The 19393-nt window shown below is 35.7% G+C and overlaps 1 protein-coding gene across 2 annotated transcripts in view; it reads right to left on the bottom strand.

Moving 5' to 3' along the window:
- The window catches only part of EIF2AK3 (eukaryotic translation initiation factor 2 alpha kinase 3), a 69341-nt gene continuing 49948 nt past the window's right edge, over positions 1-19393 (bottom strand). For both annotated transcript variants that reach the window (XM_016147834.2, XM_036224345.1), the window contains 5 exons: positions 18560-19340; positions 15248-15415; positions 5668-5769; positions 2502-2564; positions 1-1217 (listed from right to left, as the gene is read on the bottom strand). In XM_016147834.2, coding sequence (XP_016003320.1) covers positions 1017-1217; positions 2502-2564; positions 5668-5769; positions 15248-15415; positions 18560-19340 — 1315 coding nt within the window. In that variant the 3' untranslated portion in view covers positions 1-1016. The remainder of the gene's footprint in view (positions 1218-2501; positions 2565-5667; positions 5770-15247; positions 15416-18559; positions 19341-19393) is intronic.

The raw sequence follows: 19393 nt of genomic DNA, 5'->3' as shown, positions 1-19393 counted from the left end.
AATAATTAATAAAAGTTTTATTAAATCATTTAGACTTGAAAGAAGTCACAATAGTTAACACACTTAAGTGTGTTCTGTATACCACCAACCCAAATGGATTGAGTTCAGAATTTTTATAAATAAAAAATAAACATATTTACAGTCAAAAATAATAACATGTTAGTAAGTTAGATGATTAATCTGTTATCTATAATCAGTTTGAGGAAAGTACCAACCTACAGGATTACATATAAGACATTTAAGATCTTATTAGGTTTAAAAGTCCATAATTAAAGAAGTTAGTTGTAGTATGCGATTCATTTCTTACTACGGCTTCTTTTTTTTTTTCATCCCAAACCAGAACTTTTGACCAGTTTACATAAAAACTTCATTTTCCCTTTTTTGGAGGTAAAGCGCAAAAAGTTCTTAAACTCTCCCTAGAACCATCTAAGGAATAAAGCTATTTAATGCTACAAATGGCACTATAAAACTAGCTATAGACGTAAACTATTATACAATCTGTGCTATTTGTACTCCAAAATAGTGCAGATTCCTAATTTACCCACCAGGGACAAAAATGGAGTCAGCTTTTTTGGAAATCAGTTTCAAAATCACCACTGTATCTCTAGAAAGCATATTTCTAGAACAATATAGTATGATATGCAGGGACTTTCATTATTCTGTACTATAAAAATATTTCCTTTGTCATTCTCTATATATTTTAGGGATTGCTTCTGCCTCCCTAGGCAAAAAATGAGGACTATAAAGCGTGGCCAGCCCATTTCAAGAGACCAACGAAGAAAAAGGACCACACGTGACTTAGTGATAATTCTCTCCTCATGTACAGCAAAAATCAAGAATTGGCTCGAATTCAGCCCCCCTCCCCAAAAAAAAATCTAGTTTAGATTTGGCTTAGACAAAATAGTCCAACATAAAATTGAACAAAGAACAAATTCTCAAGTTCACAATTCTGGAAAGTCACATTCCCAGGACGTGGGCTATTCTGTGTCCCGTTAGGGGGTGGGCATGGCTTAAGGCTAATTGTTTGACGAAGGGATATGGGAATTGCTAGACTGTCTTGAATGTTTTGTTCCTGATGAACTCAAGGAGCGAGACCTCTGTCTGAGCACTGCTTTTCCTGGAAACTCCAAGTCTTCAAATATAGCATTTTCAATGATGTTTATAGCTTCAGGCCGTTCCATGGGGGATGGAGAAAGCATGTCTTGAACCATAGCATACTGAAATATAAAAATTGTTTTGTGATAAAAGTCCCACGTTTTAACCACTAAACAGTTCCCTAACTCAGGAGTCAGCAAAATTTTTCTGTAAATATATTCAGTTTGTGAGCCAGTTTCTGACGCAACTTCTCAACTCTGCCATTGAAGTACAAAAGCAGCCATGGACAATATGGAAACAAATGGGCATGGCTGTGTCTCAAAACTCTATTACAAAAGTAGGCCACAGGCTGGATTTGGTCCATGGGTCAGAGTTTGCCAACTCCTACTCCAAATAAATATGGACCATTTGTGGGTAACTGTTTTCTAACTATAATAAAGGGTTTTAAATCATATCCTTGAAACTCAAACATAACCCAACTTTAAAAATAAATTCATCTTATGACTGCATGTGAATGTACAATTATCTCAATAATAAAATTTCAATTAAAATATAATCATGCCAGAGGTCAATATCTAACAGTCTTTTTTTGATTTTTTTTGAACCCTTATTAATGTAACATATTCTTATGAGCCACCTTAAAAACTGATTTATCAAATTTGTGAAATATATAACAAAATAATTTTTAGTAAAACATATTTTACTAAAACATCTTTTAGGTTAGTGTATCTGTATAGTATTATAAAATTCATTTTAATATAATCCATTATACTTATAATATTAAAAGATAAATTTAGACTTTTTCCAATTTGATAAGACACGGTCTAATTTACTTGAACTTATTTAAGAAAATTCAAGATTAATAAATGTATAAATTTTAAAATGATGTTTCTGAATGAAACATTTTATGAATTAAAAATAAAAACTGCAAAAAGAAACTTGAAAGGTTCATTACACATAATTTTCACCATTCAAGACCAAGCTAAATTTCCTTCCTACTCTTCTGAACCATTTACTATGTCATTCTACACACAGTCAATGGAAATGAGTACCCCCTACCCCTCTTAAAGAAGCCCATATTCACTAAGATGAAGTAATTAATGGCACGATCATAATGGCAGCTCTATTCCTGTGAGGGTGTGCTAGGATTTCAGCTTTATGGAAGTGAAAGGTTGTTACAAATAGGATGTCATGCAGCATAGAACACAGAACAGCAGGCCCACGACCCAGCTCTGTGTTCCAGTCTTTGGTTCTAGCAAGTGTGTGTTCTTGGGACCAGGTCCTTTCTCCTCTAGACCTCTGGTTTACTCATCAGTAAAACAGGAAAACTCATGAACTGACTGCTAAGGACCTTTTAAGTTCTAAATGTGATTCTAAAGAAAATATAAGATAAGAATTATACAAACCTCACGAGGATATTTCTGAATAAACAGTGGTGGAAATCTGAGGTTTCTTACATCAGTTAAGATCTGAAAAGAAAGAAGAGTTTTACTATTTTAAAACCATTTTGATATATAGATTTAAACATAAAATATCTTTTGATGTTCTAATGGAGTGACTAAGGAGAAAGAGTAAATATTAAACTGATGGAAAACCTATCAATAGCTTTTCCTGACTTGATAATCTACACATAAGTGCCATCAAATCAAAATCTATAAAATCATTATATATAATTATGCTTGAACTGTACATGTAATACTGACATCTGGATTTTACCTGAGATTGATTTGCATCAAAATAATTCAATCATTCATGAATCGACACTTGTGTCCTTAAGTGGATAACTTTTTCTATTAGTATCTAACTTCTCTGCATTTGATAAAAGCCATGTTCTTTCTTTTATTTATTTACTGAGTGAGTCAATCACTCACTACATCAACTGTACTAAACACTGAGTATAAAACTAAGCTTTTGAAAGTTCTTTGGGAAATTTTCATACAAGTTATTACTCTCTTTATGTTCCACTTTCCTTATCTAAAAAACAAGGATAATAGGGTCCATTTTGTACAACTGTTTTGAGAATTAAATGAGGTAATTCTGGCAAACTATTTAGCATGGTGCCTGATACCTCTTTTGTAATGATGACAAAAACCAGTTTTGATATGAGATAAAGCAAATAAGTCTTCATATTTCCTGAGAAATAAGCTGTAGTGTACTTAAATAAAGTAAGAACTATGTTGGAATTTTTTCTTCCCACTAAAGGAAAACAGAAACTTAACTAGAAGAATCTATGCTGCAGGCCCTAGAATGGAGGGTTTCATTTGCTAATAAGTAGGTTGTACCAAACTAAGTGCAGGTAATGCTTGAGGCTGGACCTACAGAATTAAGTTTTAATCACGAAACATTTTTAAATAAAGGTTTTTATTATAAAACTTAGAACTGAAAAAAGACCTTGGTCATAATTCAGTGGGGGAAATGGAGAATCTTTTCGACAAAAAGTATAGCATAAATGAAAAGATTGATAAACTGAACTTCAAAATTAAAACTTGTGACCTTTGAAAGATCTCATTAATAAAATAAAATAGCAAGCCACAGACTGGAAGAAAATAATCATAATACAGCTATCTGGCAAAGGACTTGAAAAGATAGTCTAGGTCATCAGAGAAATACAAACTCAAACCATGTCATGATTCCATTATACCCCTACCAGAATGACTAAAATTGTAAAGACTGAAACGTAAGTGTTGGCAAGGACATACAGGAACTAGAACTCTGATACACTGCTGGTGGGAATGTAAAATGACACTTTCTTATAAAGTCAAACCACTGACCACATAGCTTATCAATTCTACCAAGGTAATGGCTCAAGACAAATGAAAACGTGTGTCTACAAAAAGACTTGTTCACAAATGTTCATAGCATCTTTATTCATAAATGTTTCTCAATAGGTAAATGGATGTTTGAACTGTGGTATATATGTAGTGAATATTAATAATAAAAGGAATAAACTACTGACACATTGAGTAACATGAATGAATCTCAAAAACTTTATGGTGAGTCAAAGAAGGCAGACATAAGTATATATATTGAAAGATTCCATTTATATGAAGCTTTAGAAAAGAAAGAAAGAAGATGAGTAGTTGCCTGGGATGGATGCAGAGGCTACAAGGGAAGGGATTGACTGGGAAAGAGCAAAGGAAACTTTCTTGGGGGATAAAAATGTTCCACAGTTTGAATGTAGTAGTGGTTACATGGGTATACAAACTTGTCAAAACTCAGGTTTTGACTGTACAAACTGTACACTTAAAGTGCATGCATTTTATTGTATGTAAATTATACCTCAATATAATTGATTGAAAAAAAGGACTATGGTCAAATCGTAGAATAGTCTGTTTTACATTAAGAGAATTTCAGAGAGGTTCTGGCTAAACATGCAGATCTTCTATTACATTTTCGGTAAACATTTTCACTAAAACAACTGCAAAAGAATGTTTTCCATAATGGCTATACCACTTTACATCCTCATCGGAAATATATAAGGGTTCTAATTTCTCCACATCCTTGCCAACACGTTATTTTATTATCATTATTATTATAGCCATTCTATATGGTGTGATTAGTATCTTATTGTGATTTTAATTTGCATTTCCCCAATGAAAAATGATGTGCTTATTGGTCATCTGTAAAACATCTTTGGAGAAATGTCCTTTGCTCATTTTTAATTGGGTTGTTTGTCTCTTTTTGTTGTTGAACTGTTATAGTTCTTTATATATTCCAAATACTTGAACCTTATCAGATATATGATTCACAAATATTCTCACCCATTCTATAGGCTGTATTAATTTCTTAACAGGGTCCTTTGATCCATTACATATGTTGAATCTGTTTACTATCTGTTTCTGGAAGCTTTTAGGGTTCTAAAATTTAGTCATTTAGTCATTTTGGTAGGCCCTTCTGGTTAGAAGATATGAGCCCTTTGGCTTTATGTGAGAACTACATCCTCTTCTACCATGGGCAGGAGTCAATAGATAAGTCTAAAACTGAGAACAAAATGGTGAGTGACAAGGGCATAAATTTTAGAAATGTGGAGGCAAGTACCAGGGACAATAGCTAGAAAAGTTGAGGGTGACCGCTTATGGAGGATGAAGAAGAATGTGACAAAGGTCTACATTTAAAAGACTTTCAGTACTATCTTCTTTAAAAAACCATGGTCATGGTTTGAGAGGAAAAAAAATTAATTATGCTTAGTTTGCCAGCTTTTATGAGTGTGTGGTCACTCATCTTCTGGAAAATTCCCTCTGACCAACCACCACCATCACTTTCTCTCTGCCCCTAGCTGTGCACTTATTACAGACTTACAGAGTACCAGATAATGTTATCATGAATTTAGCAACAACAAGGAACAACAATAAAAAAATTAAAAAAAAAATTAAACTAAACAATTTTTGAAGACTGAGCTTTAAATAGAAGCAAATAGCCTAAAATCCTCTCTGTATAGCTCACATCACCTCTCTCACTTGTATTTACCTAGTCTGCGGGTATTAAGAATAACTTACTCTCCTTTTAACATTGTTCTTTTAAAAATTAAAGAGCATTTTCTTTTCTACCTTTTCTGAGGGGGGGAGAACTTACCCTGACTCTTTCCATCTGAGTGCTGAAGGGGTACAACAATTCAAACAGAATGAGGCCTAAAGAAAAGATGTCCACTTTATGAGAGTAGTTGTTTCCATGAATCTGAAAGAATATTAGAAAAAAATTAACAAAGAATATACAATTGGTACAATGGCATTGGTGAATTCCAAAGTTAACTTAGTCATGTCTCTGTTGAAAAGTAATAGTATGTGTAAAAATGTTAGCAAAGAGTTAAATCTTTCAAGCCTCTTTTCTTCAACTCAATACAGCAAGAGTAATTAAACTACTCAGCATCACAGAAGGAAAGCCCAGGAATAGCTCTGAGATATGCATCAGTAAAGTAGGCCAGGCAGAAACCTGGAGCCTTGCAATGCTTAAGTTTGTGGGAGCCAGTAAAAGCTGCTCAACTACCCCTGAGGTGAAGTTTTTCAAAGTGAACTCTATCTAAAGCAAATCTCTCATTTCTAATCATCTTAGTCCTCACCCATTTTTATGAGAAAATCTTCATTACTCCAAACCACTAATCAACTGTAGTTAGCCCTCATTATGGCACTTAATTATGGACTACTTTGCATTCTTAGTTGTATTATTCTCCTGTATATTTCTTATTCTTCACAACTAGATTATGAAGCCCTGGAGGGAATGGAACTGCTCCTTTTGTATCCCAGACTGGGCTAAGTATAGAGAAGGCCCTCAATAAATACTGACTTGTTAAAATGAACAGATGAATTACAACCCAACTACTCTACTAAACAAAGTCTCACTGAAATTAAAAATGACCTCGGTGGATTCGGCAGTACCCTTTTATTTGTGAAAATTACTTTTGGCACATAAATTGACATTTGGCAAAACTAGAGAAGGGTGTCACTTTGGGAAAGTTCCACACCAGCATTTAATTGGGAAAGTCACAAGGTAGTAAGCAGCCAGGATTACAAACCCTTCACAATCTCCTCTCTAAACTATTTGATACCTGTCTCCCTGGTTACTCCCACAAACTGCCTGCCTGGCTGCATATAGAATACAGAAGATCAGATAAAAAGTTGCAAAGAGGGCGTCAGCTGCATCACCACCTTCTCCTCTTCCCTTACCTCTTATCCCTGAGGTTTGGGAAGTATTCAAAGAAAATATGTTCAGAAACAGAGCTTATAAGGGTTCAGTGAAAAGGACATCCTCATACAATATTAGAGAATATAAACTAACACACTTTCATGAAAAGCAACTGGCGATAAATTTTTACTCCCATTTGATGGTCCTAGTTAATTTCATCCACTCTAGGGTACACGGGAATGTGGACAGAGATTTGTACACAGGGGTAGTTATCTAAGTGATATTCTTAACAGCAAAAATTACAAGTTACTAAAATGTCCAAAACAAATGTTGAAAAAAATGCTTAACAGAGAGAATATTATGTAGCCAAAAATGTTTCCAAAGAACATTTAATAATGCAAAAAATGCTTACATCTTAATATTGTATCCGAAATTTTACAGACTAGAACCTAATTTTGCTTTCCAAAATAGAGAACATATAAAAATGTTAAGATGTATGTGTATACCTATTATATAAAAGGAAATAACCATTGTTAATATTTTAGAGATTTTTTAATAAGTGATTTTTCCATACTCCCTACATAGAAGATAGATTAAGGTATAATAAGGGAGGAAAAGCATTATCAAATACATTAAAAAAAAATGTAGCTTCATACATACAAAGTGATCTTTACAGCATATCTAAAAAGTTATTAAGTACAATCTCAAGGGGAACAGAATATAATATACCCTTCCAGAGTTTAAGCTGATTGTTTTATTGCTGTGTCATATTAGAACTTGTCTTGTATTTCCTGGTAATTACAACCAAGAACAAAGTAACTGTGGTCTCTGCTCATTTTCTCCTAGGAGGATAAGAAAATTAAGAGATTTGATAAAAAATATTTTAAAACCATGTCTTAGTACAGTTTCTGAGGCTTGGGTATGATAATTCATATAGCCAAAATATTTTGAGATACTTTTTAAAGGGATGCTTTATAAAGTGACAGCTTCTGTATTTAAGAATACAAAATAAGAGGTTTATTAAGAGAATTAAGACTATTTTTAACTACCTTATTAAACTATTATATGTTGTGATGACAAAATTTCTATTTGATTTTCTAGTATGTTCAACAATAACAAATATGGAATCACTTGTCATCAATCTCTTTCAGATGGCAACCCTTACCTCCAACAAACAATTATACAATTACACACACACCTAGCCACAAGATAAAATACAGTCAGCCAGGACTACCGGGTGTTTATCTTTTCACTGACATTCACATTCATTCATCCACCATACATTTATGCTGAGTTCTAGGCAGTGTTTTAGGTGTTGAGGATAAAGTAAGAAAAGAGACAAGCTAGGTTTCTCTTCTGATAGCTTATATATTAGAGGAGAAGAAAAACACTTTCAGAGAGTTAAAAATGCTATGAAAGGAAAAAAGAATATAATGTGACAGATCCTGACAGAGAGTGGAGGGACAGTCAGTATTGCAAAAAGGGGTGGGGTGGCAGGACCCTATCTAGTGAGCCTTTCATTCGTATGCATATGCCTAAAGGTAAACTCCTTTTATCCAGTCATTCTTATTTTGTTTTCACAATATTTAAAGTGTAAAGGTGTATTTCCAGCCTCTTGAATAATAGTGAATTTAAAAAAAAATGCTATTAAACACATTTTAGTATCAATTCTGATACATGTCTACATAGAAAAATCGGAAAACACAGAGAGGTCCAATACACCTTTCAAAGCTTCCTACACAGAAGCAGTGACTGTTGACATTTTATGGCTCTTTTTCCTATCTTTTTTCCTATGAATATAAACATCTATTTACAGTACTTTGATATTTCATACAGTTTTAATTTCTCCTTTTACCAGGTCCTGGTCACATCATTTGACTAGGGTGATTTAATTACTCAGGATAATAAAGTCCTTTTTCTACTCATACCAGTTTGGATACTTTTGGTTGCAAATGACCAACTATGTATAACAATCTCTTATACATTAAAATCTCTGCCACGTGTATCATTTCTAATTTCTAAATTTATTTGTAGTTTTTCCCCTTTAAGTGGATTTGCTAGAGAGGATTATCCTTTTTATTTAAAACTTAAAATCTACCATAATGTTTCACTGTTTTACCAGTTGAGTACTTATTTGTGGTTAACACCTTGCAGCTCCTCACAGGGACTATTGGGCACAATGCAAATCACTTATGCAGTAATGTGCTCAAATAAGAAAGCCTTTTCAAATAAATTTATCTCCAAATAGAACATTGGTAGCTTCCTATGAATTTCAATATTTTTCCTTTCATTCTTAATAATTTGCATGAATATTTTTATTATTCACCCAATCGTTACTTAGGAAGGTGTTTTAAATGTCCAGCTAGCCAAAACATAACAAAAACAAACAAAAACTCAAAATCGAAACAACCCACCATCCTTTTTTATTGCAGTGTGATCATAGCAAGACATTCACAAGTTGTCTTCAAATACACTGATGTTTCTTTGTGGTCTAGAAGTTTGAAATGAAAGTGTATCTTATTTGTTTATCAATGAATGTTCGAATGCCAACTATATAAGGCCTTGTATATCATCTAGCTTCCCTTTTTAATCTTTACGAAAAAACTTTTTTTAACCCAATCTGAAGTTTTCCCTTTTGTGGGGAAATTTAAACACATTTATTTACTTATCATCATAATTAATATTTGGCTTTCCCATTATTTTAAGTTTTACTTTGTGTTTTGTATTTCCATAGTTGTTTGCTTTATCTTCTGTAGTGACACAGAAGGTAGAAATATTATTTTTAATTCTATCTATTGAATTAAGGTATATCAAATACAAATCCTTATTCCCATCTTTCTCTGTTCTTACCATCTTGTTTCCTGATCTTTGTTAATTTAAAATGGAAGTGACAAATCTATCTTATTATGATGACTGTATTTAAAATTATAAAGCTTTTACTAAGAACATATTTTACATTCAATTAAAAAAATTTTTAGTTACAGTTGGCATATATTAGTTTCAGTTGTACAACACAGTGATTAGACATCTATGTAATTCATAAAATGATCACCCCAATAAACCTAGTGCCTGACACTGTAGTTATTATATTACTGGCTACATTTTTTATGCTATACTTTCTATCTCCATGACTATTTTGTAAATACCGATTTATACTTCTTAATCCCTTCCCCTTTTTCACTGACCCCTCCACCCCCCTCCCAGCTGGTAACCCTCAAAATGTTCTCTGTATCTATGAGTGCACTTTTGTTTTTTGCTGTTGTTATTTTGTTCTTTGGATTTAACATATATATGCAATCATATGGCATTTATCTTCCTCTATCTGACTAACTCCACTCAGCACAATACTCTGTAGGTCCATCATGAAATATCTTTTTCCATCCCATTACTTTTAGTCTCTGTGTCTTTTAATCTGAAGTGAGTCTCTCGTAGGCAGCATATGTAAGGGTTTTGGTTTTTTTTATCCATTCTTATCCTATCTTTTGATTGGAGCATTTAATTCTTTTCCACTTGAAGTACTTGTTGATAGATATATAGTTATTGCCATTCTTTATTTAGACTTCTGATACATATTTTTTCTTTTTCTTAAAGAAGACCATCAAACCTTTCCTGAAATACTGACTTGGTGGTGATGAACTCCTTTAGCTTTTTCTTGTCTGGGAAGCTCTTTATCTGTCCTTTGATTCTAAATGATAGCTGTGCTGGGTAAAGTAATCTTGGTTGTAGGTCCTGGGTTTTTATCACTTTGAATATTTTATGCCAAGCCCTTCTGGCCTGCAAAGTTTCTGTTGAAAAAATGGTTGACAGTCTTATGGGAGCTCCCTTGTAGGTAACTAATTGCTCTTCTCCTGCTACTTTTAAGATTCTCTTTTTGTCTTTAACCTGTGGCATTTTAATTATGATGCATCTTGGTGTGGGCCTCTTTGGGTTCATCTTGTTTGGGACTCTCTGGACTTCCTGAGGTTGTATATCTATTTCCCTCACCAGGTAAGGGAAATTTTCAGTCATTATTTCTTCAAATATGTTTTCAATTCCTTGCTCGCTCTCTCTCTCCTTTTGGTACCCCTATGGTGTAAAGATTGTTATGCTTGAGTTCCCAGAGGTTCCTTAAACTCATTTTTTTGGATTCTTTTTCTTGTTGATGTTCTGATTAGGTGTCCATCCTCTATGTAGCTGATTCAATCTTCTACTTCATCCACTCTGTTGAATCCCTCTAATGTACTCTTTATCTCAGATATTTTATTCTTCTTTTCTGCCTGGCTCCCTATTACGGTTTCCATTTCCATTTTAATGTTTTCTATTTCTTTGTCAAAGTTCTCACTGAGTTCATCTACATTTCCCCTGGGTTCTTTGAGCACCCTTATAACCAGTGTTTTGAACTGTGCATCTGTCAAATTGCTTGTTTCCATTCTGGCAAATTCTTTTTTTTTTTTTTTTTTTTTCATGTGGGGCATGTTTCTTTGTCTCCCCATCTTGGCCACCTCCCTGTGTCTGTTTCTATGTATTACGTAAGGCCCTTTAGTCTCCTGGTATTAGTAGAGTGGCTTTATATAGCAGGTGTGCTGTGGGGCCCAGTGGCACAGTCCTGAGAGGGGTCCAGCTCAGGCCAAGTTTAGTTGTAGCCTGTGCACCTCCAGGAGCACCTGGTAAGTGTCACCAAGGCTTCCATCTGTGCTGGTCTTATAGGTGCCTCGAGGAGCTAAATCAGAAACCGAGGCCGGCAGCCATTAGTGTGGGTGTTGGGGCTACTCAATAAGAGGGTACAGGGCACACCGAGGCCAGGTGCTGCTTCTCTGCATTTTGTGAGCCTCTGAGAGATTTTATGACAGTTCATAGCAGGAGCCAAGACAACCCGTTTGTATGGAATAAATCACTGGAGGCAGCTTGGGTGAGCCCACAAGTTGGGAGAGGTGGAATCTCAGGGAATCCCCTGGGCAGAACGACTTGTGTTGTCCAGGTTGATGGCACCTGCGTCTATAGGCAGGGAGCATTCTAAACAAAGGAACAATGGTTTCTGCCTGCGCCTCTGTCTGGGAGATAGCTGCTCCTCAAACCCTCACCCTGAAGTCCAACAGCTCAGTGCCTCCCTGTATATGCCTGGTAACCCTGGAGCAGCTGCCCCAGCCTGGAGCTCAGAGCAAGTGAGTCCGTCAACAAGTAAGGCTGGGCGTGGGCCCTTCAAAAGGGCTTCCTGCAGCCCTCCATCTCACTCAGATGCACCTCTACTGGTTTTCACAGCCACAGGTTGTGGGACTTCTCTTCCTGGCACTGGAACGCTGGGCTAGGGAGCCACACGTGCAGTCTAGACCCCTCCCTCCTGAGGTGAGAAAGGGAGCTCTGTAGCAAAGATAGCCCTCCTGAGTCTTGATCACTCCTCCTACCGTCCCGAGATGACCTGTTATTTTTGTCCTTAGTTGTGGGGCTTCTGTTCAGCTAGACCTCATGCAACTCTGCATGCTAGTTACTCTGTAGTTTTGTTAAAATTTGGTGTGGTCACTAGAGGAGGCATGCACTGCCTCTACCTTCTACACCATCTTATGAGTAGCTGCTACATTCAATTTTAATTTGGTATTCATATTCATAATCCATTGACACATATAGTTGATCAGTTTAGAAGTCCATTGCCAATATTTTCACATTCCCATTCTTAAATTCGCTTTCAATAGGTAACATATTCAAATGGTTCAACGAGAAGCCTATAGTAAAATTTCCCTCCTAATCATCCCTCATTTGCCCAGTGGCCACCAGCCACTTCCCCTCTGCCTACTGCTTCTGTAACTATTCATTACTTGCACATCCTTCCAGAGTTTCTGTATGTGAACACAAGCAAACACATAACTTTCCATCGTTTACACAAAACATTGCACACTATATATATATATATATATATATATATTTCTGTACCTGCTTTTTTCACTTAAGAGATTCTTTAAGTCTTATCTATCTAAAAATGCCTGATTTCTTTGTGCATGAATAACTTCATGGCCAGAAATAAGATTCACTGGTCACAGATATTTTTCTTCAAAATTGTATGTTGTTTTATTGTCTTCTGAGATTAAGTACTATAGAAAACAAGCTCTTTAGCTGCAACCTTTTTGTTTTCCTACCTAAGTACTTACACTATTTTTCTTTTATTTTTGAAATTCAATATGTCTAAGTACAAGGCTCTTTAAAAAATTTTTTTAATAAATAATGGAAACTTTAAACCAGAAAAAGAAATATTTGAATAATGTAAACAACTGAAATAGTACAAAAGGATACTAAAGGTTACTGTACAACAGTAAAATAGAGTCCCTCTCCTCAAAGCAACTCCTAGTCCTGGTCTCTGATACGACCTTCCAAAGATAATCTAATCCATCAGTTTCACAAAGTGTGGTCCCTGGATCCTTGGGGATCTCAACATCCTTTCAGGAGGTCTGCAAGGTCAAGATGATTTTCATAATACTACTAAAATACAATTTGTCTTTTCACTGTGTTGACATTTACAGTGCTGGACCTTAGCATAAATCAAGGCAGTGTCACCAAACTGTATTAGCAGTAATTATATTCTTCAGCGCCACATACTCAAAGTTAAGAAACAAAACAACAAAAAGATAATTTCACTTAAAATGTCTTTGCTGAAGCAGTAAACATTATCAATTTTATCACATCTTGATCCTTAGGTACACATCTTTATAATATGCTATGTGACAAAATGGGAACTAAGTATTCATAAAGCATTTCTGCTCCACACCAAAGTGCAATGGTTCTCTCAAGGGAAGCACTTGTGTACTTGTTGGAATTGCACTATGAAACAGTCCCCCACCCCACACACACACATACAAAATACCATTTGGACTTGAAAGAACAATTGGTAGACCAATTATGGTTACTCTGACTTGGATACTTGACATATATTTTCTTAAAGATGAACAAAATGAAAATGGCACTTCAAGGAATCTGACAGTATTTGTTGCTAATGATAAAAGTTGAACTTTGACATGAAAATCAGAATTTTGGAAAATTCGTATTCATCACTGGGAACTTGACAGTTTCTTCATTCTTGAAGCTTTTTCTGGTGAGATTGGTGGTGATATTAATCAAAGTGATTTTTTTAAATATTATAAAATAAATTGTGACTTTTGGAGAAGTTGCATAACTTAGGGAATCGATAGTTTCCAAATTACCAATGCACAATATTACAAAAGCACGCATGGGTAAAAGATCCATTCAAAGTGCAAAATGAACTAAGAATGTTGAAGTAACAGAGTACAAAACATTTGATGATATGGCTTTAGATTCCACAGGGCAAATGACTTTTTTTTTTGTAAAGACTTTTTTTATATTTATTTATTTTTTAAACGCCTACAGCACCTGGTCTCCCATCCGAGTACTAACCAAGCCTGACCTTGCTTAGCTTCCGAGATCAGAAGAGATCGGGCACATTCAGGGTGGCAAGGCCATAGGGGGCAAATGATTTTTAAGAAACCATCACTTATTGAATTTTGATGCACTGTCAAAGAATACTCACAGTGACCTGAAAATGCTATTAAAATATATCTCCCTTTCCAACTACATATATGTGTGAGATCAGATTTTCATATACGCCAGTTAAAATAACACACTGCAACAAACTGAATGAAAAAGCAGGTGTGAGAATCTAGCTCTTATTTTAAGTTAGATATTAAAGAGGTTTGTAAAAATGTAAATAAATGCCACTCTTTTCACTATTTGTTTGGGAAACAGTTATTTACCATAAAAATATCTTTAGGATGAGATTGGATTAATATTGTTATTTTTAACTGAATTAATAAAACTGAATACTTTTCTGTTGTAATCTCTAATATGGCAAATATTTATAGATAAAATCCCATAAGAAAACCTCTTGGGTTCTCAATCACATTTACAAGTATAAATAGGTACTGAGACCAAAGAGTTTGAGAACTGCTGATCTAAGTATATGTAGGCTTATGAATATCATTAATATGGTGGTGGCTGGACATGCTACTCTGAAGCTCCCAGGATGCCCTGCTCCCACCACTCTTCCAGTCTCTGTCCTATTCCTTTGCAGAGTAAGCATCCCACAAGGCAAGATATCCCACCCAGTCTACCTACCTCTATTTCCTGCCATAGGACATTTTGGAAATTCCCTGTGAATTTCTGTAGGGGGCAACTCAGTACAGTACCTCTTGCTCTAGCTGGCTCTGAAAACAGTTCCCACACAGTTTACACAAGGCAAACTGGAGTTAAGTTTGGAAGGGGAGTATTCAAAGTCTCTTTATAAATTTCTGGTTGCTGTCAAGTTCTGGTTCAGAGGGTGAGCATGTTTTATGCATTGTGAGTGTTTTTTTAAAATCCATTCCCAATTCAGGTTGTAGAAACTGTAACCTGGCTGTGTTGCTTGGGGAATACTATTACCAGTTTTCATACTTTTCAGATTTTATTTTATTGAGTATTTTAAGCACAACATGGATGGAGATTCATGGGGTTCATCTAGCTTGCTGCCAATCTAACTGAAAATGTATTTTTAATTCAGAAGGAAAACAAGACTCACCTGTTCTGGGCTCATATACAGTTTGGTGCCCACTTGTCCTGTGTGTCTGGCATATGCTGGCATTGGAGTCAGAACCATTTGCTCTTCCTCATCCTGGTCCATTGCCGTCACTAATCCAAAGTCTCCAACCTTTACTACGTCATCCATTGTAAAGAATATGTTGGAAGGCTGGAAAAATAAACAAAAAGCGCAATGGGTGTGTATAGAGAAAGTGAAGAGAATTTATTTAAATGACTATGTAAGACAAATATAAGAAATTAGATATTCTCAAGCATGTTTCTCTTTCAAATGGGGTAGTATGAAAATAAAAATAATCCTTCCATGTTAGCCAAGTACTGCGAATAAAGAAAAAGGAAGGGTAGCAGAGGAGTTAGCATTTACATTTAGCCATCTGGTTAATGAGGTAGCAAATAGGATTTATTTAAACCTTAGAGATTGACATTCCCTAGGACATTCTATGTACTGCTCAATCTCTTTTATTGTATATACTCTCCCTCTGACCAGCTTTTCTACATTTATAACTTAAGTCATGATTATAATAATAGCAAATGCAGATATAGCAGCACTTGCAATATGTCTGGAGCCTAAACTGTTCACTACTAATAACTCATGTAATACTCACAACCTTATTAGTTCCATTAGCCCTTTATTTTAAAGATGTGAAAACTGAGGCCCAGAAAAGTTAAGTGATAGCTCAAGGTTACCCAAGTAGTAAGCAGTGGGGCAGGGATTCAAACTGAGGCAGTCTGGCCTCATGAGCTAAGGACTTCTGCTTCACTACCACGGGTCCAGCATTCAGTACAATTCATGCCCTATAGTAGCTAATCACTACTATTTGATGAATGAATGAAACAGACTGATATTCAGGTTTGCGTCTGAGAAGGGAAAGTAGGCTACCAACAAGAATATGAGCGCTTAACTACAACCTTGTGCTGCCTCTTATAAAACCCATATGCTCCCATATATTCTAAGGTCACTGTCTCTCCCAAGTTCTAAACTTTCATATGCAACTGTTTATAAGATATAGCTAACCAAATTTCTCATGGGCTCCTCAAACTCAAAGTCCCTTACATAAAATATATCATCTTTCCCTCACCCCTACTCTATCACCTATTCTAATCCCTGCTAACATGACCACCATTCACAGCCCTTGAAATAAGGAAAAAGCCATTTAGCTCATGAAATTAAATTTCATCAGGTTTCAAATACTGCCAAATAACATTTTATCCTCAAACTCCAAAATATCATTATACAATTTTGACTCTGAAGCAATGAAGTTAATGCACATAAACAAAGTCTATAATATTAACCTCCTGCTCTCTTACAATTCACCTTATATGACAGACAATAAGAGACTAATGCTGCTTTAAATTTCATTGTTCCTCTGCTCTCCCATCATCTGGTGTTATTTACCGAACACTGTAATAGGCTTTTATTTAATTAATTTATTTTTTATTTTTAAGTTCTCCAACCCTCTATACCTCACCTCTGTAGTTCTAACCAGAAGTATCCTTACTTGACTCTGGGAACTCTCTTATTCCCAGCTGTGCAGCGACCCCATGGTTCCTGCGGAGCTTATCCATAAACCAATCAGCATAATCCCATCTCCTGGTCAGGACATGGTTTAGAGATGGGTATGTGTTCTTGCCTTATCAATTAGAAGGAAACCCAGGACTTCTGATCAACAGTAGGGGAAGAGATACTTTTCCTCTTACCTCCTACCCCATCACTCCGCAAGACTTAAAACACATAGCCCTGAGACTCACTGGCAGCTGCTCTGAGATTGTGAAGAAAGAGCCTGCCTGAAAATGGAAACAAGAAATGGGGCAAGAAGTGGGCAAACCACATTCTGGCCACAACATTTGACTCTAGATAAAGTTCTATTTGAATCTTGGACAGTTTAGTTACACAGGCCAATAAACTTCCTTTTTGATTAAGTTATTACAAATGCTTTTGTTTGCAAACAAGAAGATATTCAAAACAAAATGGAATGTATCAGCTAAGGATACAACAGGTGAACAAACAGACATGGCTCCTGGCTCTGTGGAAACCAGGGGATAAATGATATGGTTGTGCTGACAATTACAACAAAGAAATACCAGGTTCTTTGAGGATACCATGTATTCGAGGTACTATGAAAAACCCAGTGTGGCTTGAGTGAAGAGAAAAAAAGATTAAAAGCAAGTCTGAAGAATCAGGGGTAGAGAGTACTGATGACAAAAATGTGACCAAATACAACAGGAGAAGAGGGCACAAGAGGTTTAACATTGAGCTCAAAGACTTGGGTCAGAATGAATGGAATGCAAAACCCTTACAACTAGGAATAAAAATTTTGGGGGAATTTTTTCTGGTTCGCTAATCTTTAAAGGGAATTTATCTTTAAAAAGCTTTTGATTTCTAGAAAAAAATAAAGAAAAAATTAGTTTTCTTCTTGAAATTATTTTGGTGCATAGAGAAATACAAGAAAACTCTTTAGATATATTCAAAGATTAAAAACTCTACTGCTGATTTTAGAATAAGTCATCCAAACAGCTACTTTGATGCCTGAAACAAGTTTGAGGTTATATAAAACAAAACTGAAAATACTTAAAGAGTCCAAATCTATAAAAAAAATTTAAGCTACTTCCATTAGAAAAATAATTGTATATTCACTACACATCTACATTTGCCATTATGATTGCTACGAGCATACAGAATATGACAGAAACTGGTTAAATAGAAGTTCTATATACTACTGATTTCAGGAACACATACTGAGGAAATACTGCATGTTTTAGTAAGAATTTTATGTAATTTAGCATATTGCATTGCTACAATAGTCAATATTGTATATATTGAAAATAGAATCAAAGGTTTTAGAGCTGCAAACAATCACCTGGCTAACCATTTGCCACCTTTTATCATCCAGCGTCTCATCTCCTTTCCCAAAGCCAAAATGGTTAGGAATAGGGGCAAAAAGTATGGCAATTTCACTGTGCGACTTCAGGGCCATACAGGAACCTGGGTCAGGGTAACTCAAAGCCACAAGAAAACTGTAAAATCTGCTCATGATGGATTTTACATGAGATTTTTTTCTTCTTCAGGAGACAGAACACGTTTTACTGCAGAATGGACATAAATCCATTATAGAGGAAAACTTATGATTTGTGTGAGGTTTTTAAGATGTGAGATTTCTCATTTTTGCAGCAGTCGCCTTCAGGCTACTTTCCCAGACCTCTGCTCCCGATACCATCACTCTCCTCTGACAAATACTGCAAGCGTTGCGCAAAGCATCATATTGAAACCCCTGGGTGATGTTTCATAAATACAGACCTTGAGGTCTCTGTGCATGAGCCCTTTACTGTGCAGAAATTCTACTGCCTCCGCGATCTGCAGGAAGATGTGCAGACACACGCTCCTCTCTCTCTTTTCTATGGTGCATCTACTGTTCATCCAGTCTTTGAGGTTTTCTTTTCTGCACAGCTGCATTTGAATGTAAAGATACACCTTTGGTGAACTGGGCTGGAGTTTTTCCGCAGTGTTTTTAGTGAGATCTAGACTTAAAGTGGTTGGTCTTGGAAGAGAAATAGATAAAGTAGGTTCTGAAGAAGATCTGCTACTGGAATGCTTGGTAGCAGTTAGTTTATTAGCATAACAGTTGCCTATGTACAGTTGGTTGGTTTTGAGCTCTTCTTTACTGGACGCATTATCACAGCCTGAATCTTCGAATACTATAGAAGAGGAGGTTCTCTCCCTTGATCTTACATAAGGAGAAGCTTCAGAAGGACAAAGTTCAAAGGAGTGCGCCTCCTCATTGCCATCCATAGTGCCATCTTCCGCATCACGGCATGTGAGACAACTGTCCTGGAGGTTATGCACTGAATCCACTGACACACTGATGTCCCCATGGTCCGTTTCTGAAAATTCCAGTGGAGAAAAATGACTCTCAGATGAACTTGTCTGGCCACAGGAAATCCCTACTGAAAAAGATCTGCTTCTTTGTGGTGAAGGAGCTATGATTTCAATATGTTCCTTTGTAGAGAAAGGATCCATTCTGCGTATTTTAACTGATGGTGCATCTGTTGGACTCGGAGAGCTGAGTGGCCAGTCTGTGCTACAAGTGGGAGAGAAAAGTGAATATATGTTGATTAAATTATGTGAACCACA

Source organism: Rousettus aegyptiacus, unplaced genomic scaffold, assembly GCF_014176215.1.
Source record: "Rousettus aegyptiacus isolate mRouAeg1 unplaced genomic scaffold, mRouAeg1.p scaffold_m13_p_7, whole genome shotgun sequence".
In the NCBI taxonomy this organism is placed as follows: domain Eukaryota; kingdom Metazoa; phylum Chordata; class Mammalia; order Chiroptera; family Pteropodidae; genus Rousettus; species Rousettus aegyptiacus.
The sequence above is the reverse complement of the archived record's forward strand: the minus strand, read 5'-3'. Positions and strand labels throughout refer to the sequence as shown.